The sequence below is a fragment of the Artemia franciscana genome, chromosome 19 (assembly GCF_032884065.1).
Source record: "Artemia franciscana chromosome 19, ASM3288406v1, whole genome shotgun sequence".
Taxonomy (NCBI): Eukaryota; Metazoa; Arthropoda; class Branchiopoda; order Anostraca; family Artemiidae; genus Artemia; species Artemia franciscana.
Window position 1 is genome coordinate 19,811,182 of NC_088881.1, and position 16,467 is coordinate 19,827,648.

At 34.0% G+C, this 16,467-nt stretch overlaps 1 protein-coding gene across 3 annotated transcripts in view; it reads left to right on the forward strand.

The window, feature by feature from the left end:
- The window catches only part of LOC136039386 (uncharacterized), a 103,332-nt gene that overhangs the window by 49,495 nt on the left and 37,370 nt on the right, over nucleotides 1-16,467 (forward strand). For all 3 annotated transcript variants that reach the window (XR_010620432.1, XM_065723069.1, XM_065723068.1), the window contains exons 8-11: nucleotides 403-523; nucleotides 6,461-6,602; nucleotides 9,738-9,858; nucleotides 13,638-13,799. Coding sequence is in view for 2 of the 3 variants with exons in the window: in XM_065723069.1 (XP_065579141.1) it covers nucleotides 403-523; nucleotides 6,461-6,602; nucleotides 9,738-9,858; nucleotides 13,638-13,799 (546 nt within the window). In the remaining variant the exon portion in view is untranslated. The remainder of the gene's footprint in view (nucleotides 1-402; nucleotides 524-6,460; nucleotides 6,603-9,737; nucleotides 9,859-13,637; nucleotides 13,800-16,467) is intronic.

The window sequence follows — 16,467 nt, forward strand, 5'->3', positions numbered from 1 at the left end:
ATAGACAATTTGACATCCTAAAAAAAGAAATGTGAACCCAGGCTCAATACCATTTTGATCATAGACACTTGATCATTCTACTGTAGCTGCATAAATGTTGACAAGCAATATGTTTAGGCCTTGCTAGTATATCTACGAAGTGTAACCACTATAATAGTTTGGTAAATATGAAAGGGGGATTCAAAGAAAGTCTCAGTTCACACAAATTTATATTTTTATGTTGTGTTTTATTTAATATTAACGAGTCTACGTCTTTAGACGTGTAGGGTTTTTTAGTTGTTATGTTTTTGCCTTATGGCTTTTGTAACTCAGACACTTCTAAAAGACATAGAATTCTAAAATTTGGCCAATCAGATGACTGCATCTGAAGTCTTCTTATGTGCTGTCTCTTCTGTTTTTTAGTTCCCAATATACAATCACAAGGTGATTTGAATTTTGGTATTTCGACCAAGGATTTTCAAAGCACATTCATTGATGCGCCAGATTTAATAGAACGAAGTTTGATGCCTTACCTTTATGTTCAGTAAGTTCTTTGTAGCTTCACAATAATTTGCTTACTACTGTAAAAAATTTTGGGTACCGTATGGTACAAAATCTTCAAGATACAAAGCTAAGGACATTTTTAGAAACATTTTGTGTTTTAATTTTTTTTTCTTCATATACGAAGATTAGTAGCTATATACTGCTTTTTGAGCAGATAAATTAGTTCCTAAATTTATTAGAATCGTGTCTTGCGACGACCAGTGGCATATTAGGCTGGTTTCCGGCAACCGATTGAATAGATTCCCAAGCTTGTTATTGAATTTAAAAGGTTATCTGGCTATGGCTATCTTCCATACTTTTAAAGTTTGGGCTAAACAAATATTGAAGGAGTTGGTGCTCCAATTGGAATTTAGATAGCCTAGTTGGTGTAAATCAGCATAATATGTCATCAGTGCTCTCATTGAAGTTTTTTTCCCTTTTTTTGTTGTCCTGAGGCCTGCAGTTATTTACATTCTTGAATTTAGCATGCTCTCTCAATCGGTTACATCCATTCTCCGATATCTCTTCGTTTTAAAAACGAAATTTGCCCCTGTTATTTCAGTTTGTTCATAGTTCTCTCACTCGGACGAATAAGGAGCAGTTTCCCTCTAAATTTGAAAAATACCTATTTTTGTATTTTAACGCAGAAAAAATCGAAAAAAGTAAAACTGTCCCTCGCCCTATAAAAAAATGCATCTTCGTAATAAATTGCCAAAAAATTCTCGACCCCCTTCCTTCTCCCCATAATTTCATGAATTACCATCCCTGTTTGAGATATGAACATTTTTAGAATCTTTCTAGTAATTTTAATAAGGAAAGAGGGTGAGATTTCAATGTCAGAACTTGTTATTATTTTTATGTTACGTTTCCCTTTCTTTTACTGTTTCTACGCGTTTGTGTGTATTCATTGATAAAACAATTGCACATGTATCAGATAGAATTTGATAAACCAGTGTACCGTTTGCAATAAGAAAATAAGTAAAAATATGTTGTGATATGGCAACATGGCAAATATTCACATTTAACAGGCAAAATACTGCTAAAATCAGAGAATTCAGCTATAGACCTTGAAGTTCGAGGTAAATTGAGGAATTACTTATAAAAATTTCAATTAGTTAAATTCAAAACATAAAGTTGCTGTTACTGCAAAGGAAAATTAAACGAAAAAAAATCTAGGAAGAAATGAGAATGAGAAATGTGTGTGTATGTACTTAATCAAGTTCGTGAAGTACACAAATAACACTGTTTTTTAATTAAAAGAACCACTGAAAATGTCCTTATTGGATTTATTTTGTTGATTGCATAGGTTTTTTGGCATTGCTGAAATTGTGCTTACGCAGGCAGACTTGTACTAAAGTTTTTGAAAAGGAACGAAGATAAAGACTTGAAAAAAAATGACTTGAAAAAAAAACTGCTGCTACTTGCTAGTATCATTGCAGCACCAAGATGCCTGAAGCTAACGTAGCTGTGCATGGTCCTCTCCCCCCCCCCCATTGTCTTCAGGAATTCAGTCGTTGCCACTCCCCCACTCCTGCCAAGTTTTCATTCCTTTAAAGTGTTTCTTATAACTTATTCCTAAATCTTACTCTCTCTGAGTACATTTTTTTTCACATTCATGTCACAACAGGTCAAGATTTTTGGCTCCCAATCATTCTTCATCTTTAAATCATCACCTAACAATCTTTATTTATTCCATACCTAGGCATTGGAACATTTTTTTGCCCCTTCTTGTCTAATATATAGTCACTCAAACAAGTACCATAAACCATTCTTAGACAATTCCCTTGGTAAAACCGACACAATAAAATTAATACATTACTTAGTTTAAACCAATTTATGGGAATTTAGAAAAATAGCCTGAAACTCCTCAAAATAGAATCAGGTCGGACCGAAAAGTACACCATCAGAATCACAGTTGCTGGAAACCCTGTACAGGAAACTGGTAACCCACTGTTTAGCTTAATTTAATGCACTACTTAGTTTAACTCTTGACCACATCTAACCAACTGCTAGCCTGGTTTGTAAATGAAACAACATTTGCAATTTCAACTGATTTCATTTGCAACTGATTGCAAATGAAGTATTTGCAGGAACTCAGTTTAGTGTATTAATGTTATGTAGAATGTTTTTGTATTAATGTTATGTAATGTTAGTAAATCTGAAGGGGCATCAGAGTTTTTTAGTTCAAATTCAAGTTTCATTTAAGTTAAATGAATAATATTATGTAGTATGCAAATTACTTTTCGATGGACCTTTTTTGCCCTCCTTGAACTTGAAATTATGTCTTGTAATCTGTTTTTCATTCTCTGAGCGTTAAGTAGCTTCTTCAGGTTAAAAATAATTATAGCTTGCGGCTTTGAATAAAAGATAAAATTAAGGTTAACTATGTTCATTTGAAGTTAAAATATTCCTTAAGATAGGATTACACGCTCAGGATTTCGATTGAGTTCTTAAAGAGTGAAGGCATTTCTGTAAGGTTTTCCTGCAAGGACGAGATGGATTTTTAGTTGATTCTTTATCACTCAACCAAGGGCTCTTGATTTTTCAAAAGGAAAATTTAAAATTCCTTCAAAAAGAACCAAAAGTCAAAGAGATCGTAAAAAAAACTGTCAGATCAGGCTATTAAAAATGACTGATCAGAGCCAGCAAACTGGAACAGACAAAAAATTGCGGCACACATTAAATTGGATAAAACAGCTTTTGAATGAGGAAAGCCAGATACGTATGCACACTCCCTGCCAATTACTCGGATGTAACCAGTATGGAAAGGCAAGACTGTCCCTGACAAACCTCGATTATCCTCCTTAGCCTACCATCCTTAGAGTCTATACAGTCTTACATTTTGTTACATTGGTTACATGTGTCTTAACCAAAAGATAAAAACACTATTTAAGGTTGTCAGTGCTAAAAGCGTCATTTTGCAAAGCTTGACAGGATTATTGCCTCTTGGCAAAAATAAATTCACTAATTGCTTTTATTTTATTTTGATTATGATAATTGTGAAAAAAATATTTTAATGGGAGGGATGTGTAAATGGATGGGAGAATTGGGACTATAGGATGTAAAAACCACCTCCACGTCTTTACAGATTTCTTTTCGACCCTTGAGGATATCGTTTCGACCATTCAGGAAAATACTACCTGTCTCATCCTACCTGCAGTTTGAAAATTAACTTGAATTCTGGCTTGTTTTTATCGGAAACGTTCAATTTGAATTGCCTTTTGGGAAGTCTTTTTTTTTTGGAAAATCAAATTCGTATAGATAGATGGATATGATTTTATTGCTACAAAAGCCTAATCGGGCCATGGCAAAAGCAAAAAAAAACCAGCAAACAAATATTGACGGACTTAATAAAAAACATACATAGCAACAATAATTACCGCAACATAATAATAACACAGCATAACAAAACACACGTGATAAGGCACATAATACCATAATAACACACAATAGCCTCACACAAAATAATAAAAATGACAAAAATAATAACACAAAAATAGATAGATATTTATTCAATGCTCTAAAGCCACAAGGGCCATGGTTACAAAAAATAAAAAACGAACAAAAAATAGCTTACACACATTCAACATTAACACTCAACATCTTACAAAAATCTCTCTTTATGTGTCAACTTCAACTTTATTAGTATCAAATAATCAATACATGCATCTCTTTGGACATCCCTACAAAAGCCTCCATGGCCTGTGAACGCAGGGAAAAACATTGCAAACATATCTATCAAGATTCATAATAAAGATAAGGGAAATAAACACGGAAAGGAAAAAATAACAAAAAAGAAAAATAGGAAAAATGCAAATACTTATACCAAACCCTTTTTATTATTTTTATTTACACTCAATTGAACTGGCAAATATATATTACTATTATTACTTACATTAAAAAAAAAGAATAAGAAGAAAAATTAACCCAAATGACTTTTCATAAAATCTTTGAAGACCCCGATGGAGTGGCAATCTGATATTCTTCGGCATGGACTTCTAAACCCTACTACTTGCGTATAATAGGGCTAAGATTTGACCTCACGGTTGGAGTTCTAACAACCAATAGAACTTCAGAGTCACGAATTCCACGAAGATTTGTACTAACTCGGGGCTGTAAAAATTTCGAAAAACAAGAGGGAAGTTGACCATGAAGATTGTTATGAATAAAAATAGCACAAGATAGGAAATACTGTGCACGGAACCTAAGGAGAGAATTTGTTGACGTACTATTTGTATCTGAAACTAACTGACGGGCCTTTTCATGAAGAAGAGAAAGGGGCTATAATAGGAATGGGGAAGTACTCATCCAAACAATAGAACAGTAAGTTATGTACGGCTGTATGTAATAATTCTAAGAAGCTTTAAAATACATCCAGGAAAAATATACCTTAGCATATTTTTTGCATTAATGTATTAATCTTGACCAATGTATAACTTTGTGCCTCTTAGTCTTGCTTCTTTATTTTCTCCTCCAGTATGTTCAAGAAACGGCTTTAGGCAGTTACAGATAGACAGCTCATACTGTGTATAATTGGGCATAACAACAAGACCCCCCCTGCCTTTCCGATGAGCACTTGACCGCAATATAATATTGCAAATGTAACTGCTTGTGATCTAAACCAGCACTTGCAATGTGCCTTGTTTGGCGTTTAAACAAAAAATGTCTTTAATGTCTGTCATTTTCAGCCCTAAATTTGTCACATGTAGGTCCAGAGCTTTCTTTACATCTTCCCGTAACGAAGGGCCTCTGTTTGTAGGATCAAAATTATAGAGTACCAAATTACACTTTCCAATGTGTACCAAGTACCAATTACACATCCTCCGAGAACTTTTCCATTTCGCATCAATTAGCAGCGAAATAGCAGAAATTCTATTTCTAAGATCTTATGCTTGCGATGAAACTATTTCTCTTCAATTTTCGATTAATTTCTGGTAGAGTCTCGGATACATTAACAGAAGTCATAATTAATCTAGAAAATGTGGTAATGAAATTGAAAAGATTACTTATCTTTCTGTTTATTAGTATAGTCCGTAAATCCTAACCCGTTTTTCATTTATGAAACCAAATTGCTTCAATTTATTGAATCCATAGATGCTAATGTTCATTTACATTTATTCCTTTATTTCACTTGTTAAACCAGTTTAGGTGTGAGTCCAGTTTAACCTGAGAACAAATCATATGTTGTTTAGTAATGTTACTAACATATCTAATTTAAGCTAAGTCCGTTCGCTTTGAACTCTGAATCAACACTGAATATTAATCACATATCATATTAATCACATGTCATATTAATCATATTAATATTAATCACAAAAATTGAAGTCTATTGCCTGATAGTAAAGAATAATTGTTGAAAGGAAAATATTTTTGTTGAAAATAGTAGACCCTATAGCACTATCTATTAATTATCATTACCATCTAAAGATATTGTGTAAAATTTTTAATTATGAGTATAAAATGATCATAAAAAATTAGACAGTCAAAGATTTCTTGTATATATCACATTCTCTTAATACATTTGAAGGACAAATTTAGCTATTAAAAAAATATATAAATTACTGTATGCAAGTTAATATTGAATAAGATATTTCAAGCAAAAAATAGCTCTAACATTTAAGAAGAAGCAGCATATTATCAAATTACTTTTAATTGCAGTACATCAATAGAAATATGAAACTTAATCTAAAAAGAATATTTATATTTTACAAAATGCTTGCATAGAAAGTACTGGTACTAAAAAGGAATGATTCGCCTGGTTGTGTTGATTTTACTGGCATACGGATTTCGTCAATCGTGCTCTTAAAGAGACTATCCGGAATAATTACAATTAATAATTTGACCTTGTGCCATGTACCTTTCTCAGTAAATCACTAGCTAACTATTAGCGTATTAACTCTATTTCTGAAAGCTGAGAAATGAGTCTCTTTTATTTAAGGTCAAAACTTGTCAACCGAGCTCTTTTAAACTCCGTGATTTCCGATCACCGCCTAGATGAACACATCAAAGGACTCCGTCTCTTTTTTCTTCTTTATGATGGAGAGTTTGCCTCTGCTTTGTCCTCTAACCTCATAAATAAGGTATGTTTTTAGCCTTGAAACCTGTAAAATCCTGTAAAATGTTGTTTGGAAGGATCTAGGGTAATCTCGCCTCTTCTGGTTTAATCTCGCCTCTTCCGGTTTTGAAATGACAAAAAAGGATCTGTTATATATATATATATATATATATATATATATATATATATATATATATATATATATATATATATATATATATATATCATGAAAAGAGAAATCACCAATGCTACAGCACAAACACAAAAAAAAAGAAGAAAAAAAAAAAAAAAAAGAAAAAAAAAAAAAAAAGAGAGAGACAGAAGGAGAAAAGGAAGACCGTTTTCCTAAATTAGTGATTAATATAGACCAGCACTTGAATGAGGCCTTAACCCTACTCATCCATACAATCACATAGGTCAAACAGCATAGCCACACACAATCAACCATAAAGAATAATCCATGGACAGGCAGTCATGTCGTCAATAAGTATAAGTCGTTATATCTTCTATATATATATAAATAAGTTGTCCGTCTGTCCGTCTGTGGATCAGGTGACGTCACGTCTCCGCGTCGGCTGACGTCATGAAATTAGTTGTCGTCATTTTTGCTTTGGCGGTGACGTCATTAACGGTATTTAAGACATTTGTTCACGGAAAAATGTTTAATTGTAAAATGACTGAAGAACCTACAATGGGGACGCCGGGGGCACAGGCGGGATATATAAATGACGACCGGGACACAGGGACCGTTCGAATAGAAATCACAGACCGGGACACCGGGACACAAATGACGACCGGGAAAAGCTATATGGACAAATTGCTTTAAGACTACAGTTAACTTGAGATGTTACAGCTTGGATATGATTTTTGAGTTATTAGAATTTGTTTTATACAATACTTATATAAGATTTGGTGGTGACTTGTACAAGCAAATCGTGGGAATTCCCATGGGGGGGGGGAATGCCAGCTCATTTATAGCTGACTTGTTTTTAAGTCAACTAGAATATAAATATATGATGGATAAGAATAATCCAAATAATTTAAAACATGTTTTGTCAAATAATAAAGATATTTAGATGATATTTTGGTCTTAAATTGTAAGGATTTCATTGATATTTCTAAAAATATATATCCATCAGAGCTTACTGTTGAACCTAGTCATGGCGCTGGTCATGAAGATCATTTCTTAGATTTAAATGTTAATATTTCTGATAATAATAAATTAAGTTTTAAAATGTATAATAAAACGGATGATTTTGATTTTGAAGTGATTAGTTTCCCATTTCCTGAAAGTAATATACACTCAAATATCACATATTCGGCGTTTTTCTCACAGTTACTTCGTTATGCAAGGATTTGTAGTAATTATATTGATTTTAAAAATAGATGTAAAATCTTAAGCCAAAATTGATATTAAGAGGTTTTCCTGCAAATAAATTAACTTGGCAATTTAAAAAATTTAGTTTTCATTATAATGAACTTTTAAATAAACACCAAAAGAATTATCTGGAAATACTTAAGGAAATTTTCGGCTAATTTCGGAGGTTCGCGAAAAAGATGATGCAGCGCCATTTATTTTGAATTGTGTTTCTAATAGAGCGGATTTTATAAAAAAAATAGCCACATGGTAAGATGAATTCTATAATTGTTTAGTTCATTCAGGTTTTTTGCAAAGTGTTAATATTTGTGATTTGGTAAAATTTATCACATTTAGTTTACCTATTGTTGCTTAAAAGAGGAATATATTAACAGGATAAGTTTGTTTTGGTGTTGCTTGGTTGTTCTACATTTGCTGGGTTTTTTTTTCTATGTATTTTGGGGGTGATACCTGTCACGGGGATGCCATGGATATTCTGTGGTAGGCACAACACTTGACTGGGTAGAGAATTTAAAGTGCCGAAACCCTATAGGCAAGTGTATTCTCCTGTTGAGCCCTTGTGTTGGGTTATTGCCTCTGAATTATTTGTCTTTATTGTTTCTATTGTTTGGTAAATGACGACTTAAACTTATTGACGACATGACTGCCTGTCCATGGATTATTCTTTATGGTTGATTGTGTATGGCTATGCTGTTTGACCTATGTGGTTGTATGGATGAGTAGGGTTAAGGCCTCATTCAAGTGCTGGTCTATATTAATCACTAATTTAGGAAAACAGTTTTCCCTTTCTCCTTCTATCTCTTTTTTTTTATGTGTTTGTGCTGATGTTGCATTGATGATTTATCTTTTCGTTATATGTATATATATATATATATATATATATATAGCATAAAACAGAAAATGATCAAAAATGGGTTTTTAAAGGCCAAATGAAAATACTGAAGAAAACACAGAAAGCGGATATTTCGAGAGAACAACCGCCTTTCTTTTCAGTGTGAACAAAATAATATGAAACCAAAAAAAAGCGAAACTTATGAAAGAAAACTGCCAAAAAATTAAATAAAATTCAATAAAAGACCAAAAATTTAAAGATTTAAAATCAAATACCTAACAAACAATAAAGTGAGTTATTCGCCAATGTCCGCAATTTGCACAAAATCCGAACAGATTTGAACCAGGAATTTATATATAAATATATATATATATATATATATATATATATATATATATATATATATATATATATATATATAGCTGGTAAAGTCATATGCAAAACTGAAATTAAAAAGCATAATTAATACGGACACAAAAATAAATTAAAAAAATCTCCTGTTTTCGAACCTTTAAACCCTTTACATCTAGTAGACGTTGGTTTGAGGATCCCCTGTAGCAGCTCACCATTTTCACCATTTACCAAATCCCCCCTCCTAAATTTACCCGTTCATTGCACCTAAAAAGGAAATGTTCGAATGCATCCCCCAAGATATTGCATCTTGGGCAAATTTGTAATCTATTTGGAAAATTAAGATCCCTCCCATTTGTTAAAAGGGGTAGAGAATTAACTTGCACCTGTACCCAAATTTTAACATGTTTAATTGGTAAATTTAATCTGGATTAATATTCTTCACCAAAACTCTCTTAAGGCTTCTATAGAAAAATATATTAGTTGAAGCACTTGTGCCACCTTCCCAAGTTGAATCTCTTGGTCTAGCCTAGTCATTAAGTCTCTAAGAAAAACCTGTGCTTTTCTTGGTTGATTTATTTCCTAATCCTGTGTTTTAGGGCCCTGAGAAGTTTTCCTTTAGAGGGTTAATCAGCTATCGATCCTTGAAAGAAGCTTTGTCACAATCAATCAATGGGAATTCTTTGGCGGCTCAATATTTAACGATAAGAGTGGATGAGAGTAAGCAGTTTTTTGTTCAATTTTAGCAGGAAATGGTTTGATATTCCTGCTAAGTAAGTAAAATCTATGTAACTGTTTACTCGATTCGACCCAGCTTTGTTAAGCATAAAAGCTATCAAGAAGGTATCCAGATTTACATGTCTAAAATAGTTACTTAAGCTCGTAAATAAGTAAATGTATATAATTGCGTATTCGATTCGACCCAGCGTTGTTAAGCATAAAAGTTATCAAGAAGATTTACATGTTTAAAACAGTTTCTAAAGCTCATAAATAAGTAAAATATATATAATTGCGCATTCGATTCGACCCAGCATCGTTAATCATAAAATCTATCAAGAAGATATCCATATTTATGTTTAAAACAGTTACCAAAGCTGGTAAATAAGTAAAATCTACATAATTATGTATTTGATTCGAGAGGGGGATTGTGCCCCGCTCAACCCCTCGCTTGTTACGCTAAAGTTTTTTGGTGTTTAAAAAAAGTTTATTATTCCAATTCAACGAATTTATGTTTCAGCTGTCATTCTTAAAGAACTCGACTTGACTTACTTTGTCTTATGTCTCCTGCCGGGCGCTGCTCGGTGTAGAGAGTGACGTCTGCCTACCCCACCCGGTTCGGTCCATGGCAAGTATTTGCGCTTCGCCCGGTCTCATGTTTGCCATCGTCAGTAACTCGGATAGGCTGTCGGACCAACGTTTCTGAGGTCGACCGTGAGGTCGCTTCCGGCCGGCTTTGATAGGGTCGATGTCGTAGATCGTCTTTGCGGGTAGATGTGGTGGCATTCAGAGCAGGTGCCCGAACTATCGTTAGGTTCGCTCGGCTGCTTGAGTCTAAAACCGAGACTGCTTTGTGAGCTGCAGAAGCTTCTCATTGCTGACGAATTCGGACCATCATAGGTCCTCGATCCTCCTCAGGCTCGACTGAAATACGTTGATTCCTTTGAGGGTTGCAGTTGATGCTTGCCATGTTTCAGCTCCGTAATGCATCACAGAGCCGAGTAGGGCGTTGAGCTGAGGCGAAAAAGAATAAGACTTCCCTTAGATACAAAATAGTATTTTGTAGTTTTGGATTTTAGTGTTGCTCCTTACTTTTAGTTGATAAAGCTTGTATTCTTAATTTAATTTCTGATTGTTTCTCAAATCATCTTTAGGCCTAACCAAGGTATGAAGTGGGATGACGGCCCCATAAACCACCGATCTCTTGCTGTTATATTATAAATATGAATAATTGTAAATTGAGTGTTAGTGCCCACTTTCCCAGCTTTCAGTTTAAGAATCAAAATGTTGGATTGTCATGGGTAAAATTTTGAACTGAAATATTTGGTTAAGATTTTCTAAGAATATATGAAAATTTTGGTTTATAGAGACGGGTATTATTGTTCATATGAATGGAAATTCTGCTTGACATTCATCTTTTACGCTGCTGAAGCCATAGCGACCTCTACAATAGGGATCTCTGATGTTTAAATACATTATTTATCTATGTTAATTACACCTAAATGTTGTATAAAAATAGGAAAAGAGAAATATTACCATTTAAGATCGCTGAAAACAAAGCTCCTGTTAGCACTTGCCATCCCCCTAAGAAATTTCCAGGCAGGGCCTATGATACCTCCCCCTTGCCTTTTCACCGCTGTACTCGTAGGTATGTAAATGTAATATTTTATGCTACATAGAAAAAGATTGTTACAATGAGAAGGGTACCATTACCCCCTTCCCCTTTCTAGCTCCAACAATAAAGACAGACAAAAACGTATTTCTGGGAATGAAAAGGTATTTTCATTTTCATCGTATTCCCTTTTCCAAAACCTATTCTGAATATATTTAAAGGCTCCGTTAGAACTAGAATACATGTACATTAAAATGCACCCTTTCAGGAACCTGACGCATTCTCTGCAAGCAAACGCACTCTCTGCAAAATGAGCTACTGCCACCTCCCCTTATTCGTTGAGCTCACTCATTCATCCTTTTGTATAATTGCATGAAACATGGATCAAACCAGTTTAGTTAAATGAAGCTTAAAAAAAGTGCCAGGAGTTTTTTTCTGCTATAAGAAAGGAGGTATCAGCACCCCGCAGCACCTTTTCAGGTTTGGCCCAAATAAAAGGAAATGAGAAATTAATTCCGGCCCTTTTCTATATTGATGTGATGGCTCATGAAGACTTAGACAAATTTAGCATTGGAATGAGCTCTTTTAGGCATCTGCCTCCCATCCTGCCTGTACAATGGCCCCTGCCCCCTTCATAATAGCTTACACCCAATTACACATCAGTAAACTTAAAAATCAAGTGAATTAGCTTAGTTAAATCTAGTATAAAGATAAATATCCGTTTTTATCACTTATCTTTTATGGACTCCGAATTTTTTCAGGAAAAAATGTGCCACCAAACGGCATTACTTCCTCTGCAACCGGGAAGCTTTATGTATAGTCTTTTATACTATAAATCGATTGGCTCTCTCAGAATTTTAAACCGATGGCAATATGGTCCTCTTTGACAGAATCGCCGTTTGGTGCGACGAAATGGCATAAAACTCCTCTTTCCCGTGGCATAATCTTTTTGATCTCTTCAAAAGGACATTAGAACTTTTTATTTTCGGTAGAATGAGTCCAATCCCGATTTTCTAGAACCATCGATCGATACATTCACAATTGGGAGAAAAATAGCCTGAAGAGAGATCCTAGATATATATATAAAAGGTTCAGTCGGGTTTTACTAATAGAAACAGAAATAAATAAACATAAATTTTACTTCTCTATGCCAAAACGCACGTTGAGTTTACTTTTTTTACGTTTTTCCATACGTTTTCCTTACGTTGAGTTTACTTAACGTTTTTATTGATAGGATCTTGAAACCCCTTCAGTAGGGTTCTCTGATGCGCTCGATCTAATGGTGCGATTTTCATCGAAATCATTTGCATTTTTATGGGTGTTTCCCCGCTTTTTCGTATATCAGGTAAATTTTCACAAACTTGTAGCTTTTGACGGTAATGAGTTTTAAATTTTTGGACTTCTTTTTATTTGTCAATTCTTTTTATTTATCAACTGTTATCAAATTCCGTTTTTTAGAGTTCCGATTACTATTAACCCGAGTCTCTATTATTTACAGTTCGGTACCACGAACTGTTTGATATTATGAGAAGAGTAACCGAACTTTTTAAGTAGTCCCAATGACAAAATTTCGTAGTGTAGAACGCAGGCCTTTTTGTAACAGTTTTTTGGCTACTGTTGTTTTGTTTTTGGGAGGGAAGTTTTCATTTGAAAGATCAACTGAACTACAAGCGTTGCTTTAAAATGCCAGAGCTATTCATCGACAATATTGAAAGTGAAGTGAAAAATTAAGTTGCTAAGAATATTAATTCCATATAATAAACACGAGAGAAGACAAACAAAAAATACGCGGCTGATCTTTGCAGTTGCCGGAGAAAATTATTGATTTTGCCGGTAATATGAAAAAAATGCCCCTAAAGTAAATCTATAACGTAGCTTTTCCACTTGCCTTTATAAAAATATATTTAGTTTTGGTATTTTATACCTAACAAAAAAAAAAGAAGGAGACATGACAGAATACCACAAAAAATAATAATAACAATAAAATAAACAATGTCACAGAGTTCTTATAGATAGCGCTAGAAATGGATATGTAAATAATTTTTTGTGTTATTGATCTTGTAGAAAACAAGTGGAGATTATGAAAAATGTAATTAGCCTGGGCAACACGAAAATAAGTGTTTGCAACGGATTATTGCATTTTCTTTTAGGTTATATTAATTAATTTTAGGCGATAATTCCTTTCGACTGGGATACAAGGCCCCTTGGCCAATAGATTTGATTGTTACGAATCGAGTACTTGAAAAATACTCGAAAGTGAATCAGCTTCTTTTTGACTTGCGAAGAAAGTCGGCATCAATGAATGCAGGACTCTGGAAGATTTTCAAGTATGGTAAGTCAACGTTAAAGTCTTCCTGAATTAGGTCAGTTGGTGTCAGACAATTCGAACATCATATAATAGTATGAAATAATTGAGTATTATCATGTCCTTTCGTAATGGTTCTTAACCACAAACAGAAGTATGGGTACAGCCCACTAAATATTCTAAAGACCAGAATGTTACTTTCACTTTGCTGAAAACAATCTGTATTTCAGGCAGTATGTTTTTATCTGTCATAATATTAACAATAATGCTACAAAAATTATTTTAAAATGCTATTTTATGTTAAAAGGTACGTGTAAGCATTTTTTTTTAAAGAATATGTATTTGAAACAATATGGTTTTTATTTATCAGAACATTCACAAAAATAAAAAAAAATATCAAGATTTCTTATTTATGTTAGGTATATGTCTATTTTGGAAGTGATGATGTGAAGGAGTTTGGAGTATTTTTCAGTCATTTTCATATTGTTTGTTGGTGTATTAAAAAATATTAGATTTTTTCTACTGCACCCCAGCAAAAACGTAGGTTTATTCATTAGTGAGGTAGACGTGAATTATAATGAATTGAAATTGTGTTTATTAATAAAATCAGTGTCAGTATCAATTTTGGTGTCTTAAATAGACAAAAAAGGGTGTTACAAACCAATCCAGCCGGATTGTTTTCCTTGATATTTTGTCTTAATTGAGGTTCCCCTGGTCTTGCAGTTGCTGTTTCTAAAAAGCCTTAAATTTAGATCAGATCAGCGTAAAAAACTTAAATTTTTCATGCTAATAATTGGTATTCATTTTAATTTATTATTCTCGGCAAGAGCCCTTGGTTTTTTTTTCCTAAAAGTTTCATGTCAATCGGAAAATGTTTGTCCTGTTTTGGGGTTTCTTTGATAGACGAATCCATTTTTTTTAATATATGTTTCCCGTGAGGTTTGTTTGACCTACTATACATGCTAAGTAAGTCCCTAGCCGATCGAAGACAAAACGAACCTGGCCCTATTTTGAGTGTTATGATTAATACAACATTTCCCCCCCCCCCATAAACTTTTTCTTCATTAAGGTACCCTCATCTTTGTCTACATGTCCTGTAAGCCTAAGCCAATCTGAGAAAACAGAGTGTTTTGGCCTACTCTCGGGTGTCATATAGGGTCTTCGAAAAAGTTCTCAACCTCAACGTGAAGATGGCCCTTGTCAAAAAAAAAGTCGACGAGGGTAGCTGTGCATCTTTTAACGGGTACTCACCAAAGTTACAGCCTGTTTGGATGCACAGTTGTTATTTGATAGTCATTTGAGTTAGTCGATGTTTGTATTTTTGTGAAAATAGACAAAATCGAGTATGGACCTGTCAAGTAAAATGTTTTTGAAAGATAATACGCCTACTTAAATCAAAGATAAGTTGGATTTGGTGTATGGGAACTCTATACCATCATTTATCACATTTAAATTCTAGGAAGCTGAATTTAAACGTCGCCGTAGGAGTTTATGAGACGATGATTGTTCGGGACATCAAAAAATTGCAACAACCGACGGTGACATCTCTGTAGTTCCCCAAACGGTGCTAGTACATTAGACCAAACCTTGACGCAGTTTAGGCGAAATAAATCCGAGTTTTGGCGCCGCCTAACTACTTTAGATGAAACTTCGATACGCCATTATCCGCCTGAAACTAAAATGCTGTCAGAACAGTGGAATGCAATGAGGAAGTCGACTCCAAAAAAAGCAAAACTCTTTTTCTGCTGGGAAAGTAATGGCGACTTTTTGGGGATTGTAACGTAGTTATATCAATCGATTATCTTTCAAAAAGCAAAAACCATTACAGAAGCATATTACGCATTATTACTTGACAAGCTGAAGCAAAAATTATAGCAAAACTACCACGTTTGCAGAAAAAAAATTTGTTTCACCAAGACAGCGCACCGTCACACGCATAACTTCTTTACCACCAAACTTAGCCCTGAGCCACTTCTTCTTATTCCATCAGCTGTAAATAACGCTCGTAGGACAGACATTTTCGTCAAATGATGAGACAATCCCCTTCATGAACAACTACGTTTCAGAGGAGAACGCCGATTGCTTTTTTGACCGGTTGAAGAGATAGTTGCGTCGCTGGAAGAAGTGCTTGTAGAGCCTGTGTAAAAAAATTATAAATAACAAAAAAAAATTGCAAACCTTTCAGAAATGGCAAACAAGATAACTTCGAATTCATTTTTACGTCAAAAACATGTGCAACCAGAATTTGTTCCGAATTTATTTTCTGCATAGAGGTCCACCTGGTCAAGAACCTAGTGAGTGTCCTTTTAAACCGAGAGGAGAAACAAAATATAAGTTTCTCTTTTCTGTGCATCCCAAGTCTTTTAATCTGTTTGCCTGGAATGATAAAAACATTAAAAGTCAAGCACCAATGCTGAAAAAAAATCTTACGGATCCTAGCACTGATCGAATAAAAAGTTTTGCCCCCGTTATTGGGTGAACTTTGGAGCCAATAGAAAAAGCTTATAATTTTCAAGTTTTTAATAATCAAGCTACGGTCCTTTTTCTGACAAAGCAATATTTAGGGGATAAAACTGCTTTGTAACCCTTATGCCTCTCCTAAACGCAATATTTAAGTTATCATTTGTCATGCCGAAACAGTCCTTAAAGTTTTAACTTGGTTCCCTCAGTCGTTTTTTTTTTAATATTACAGATA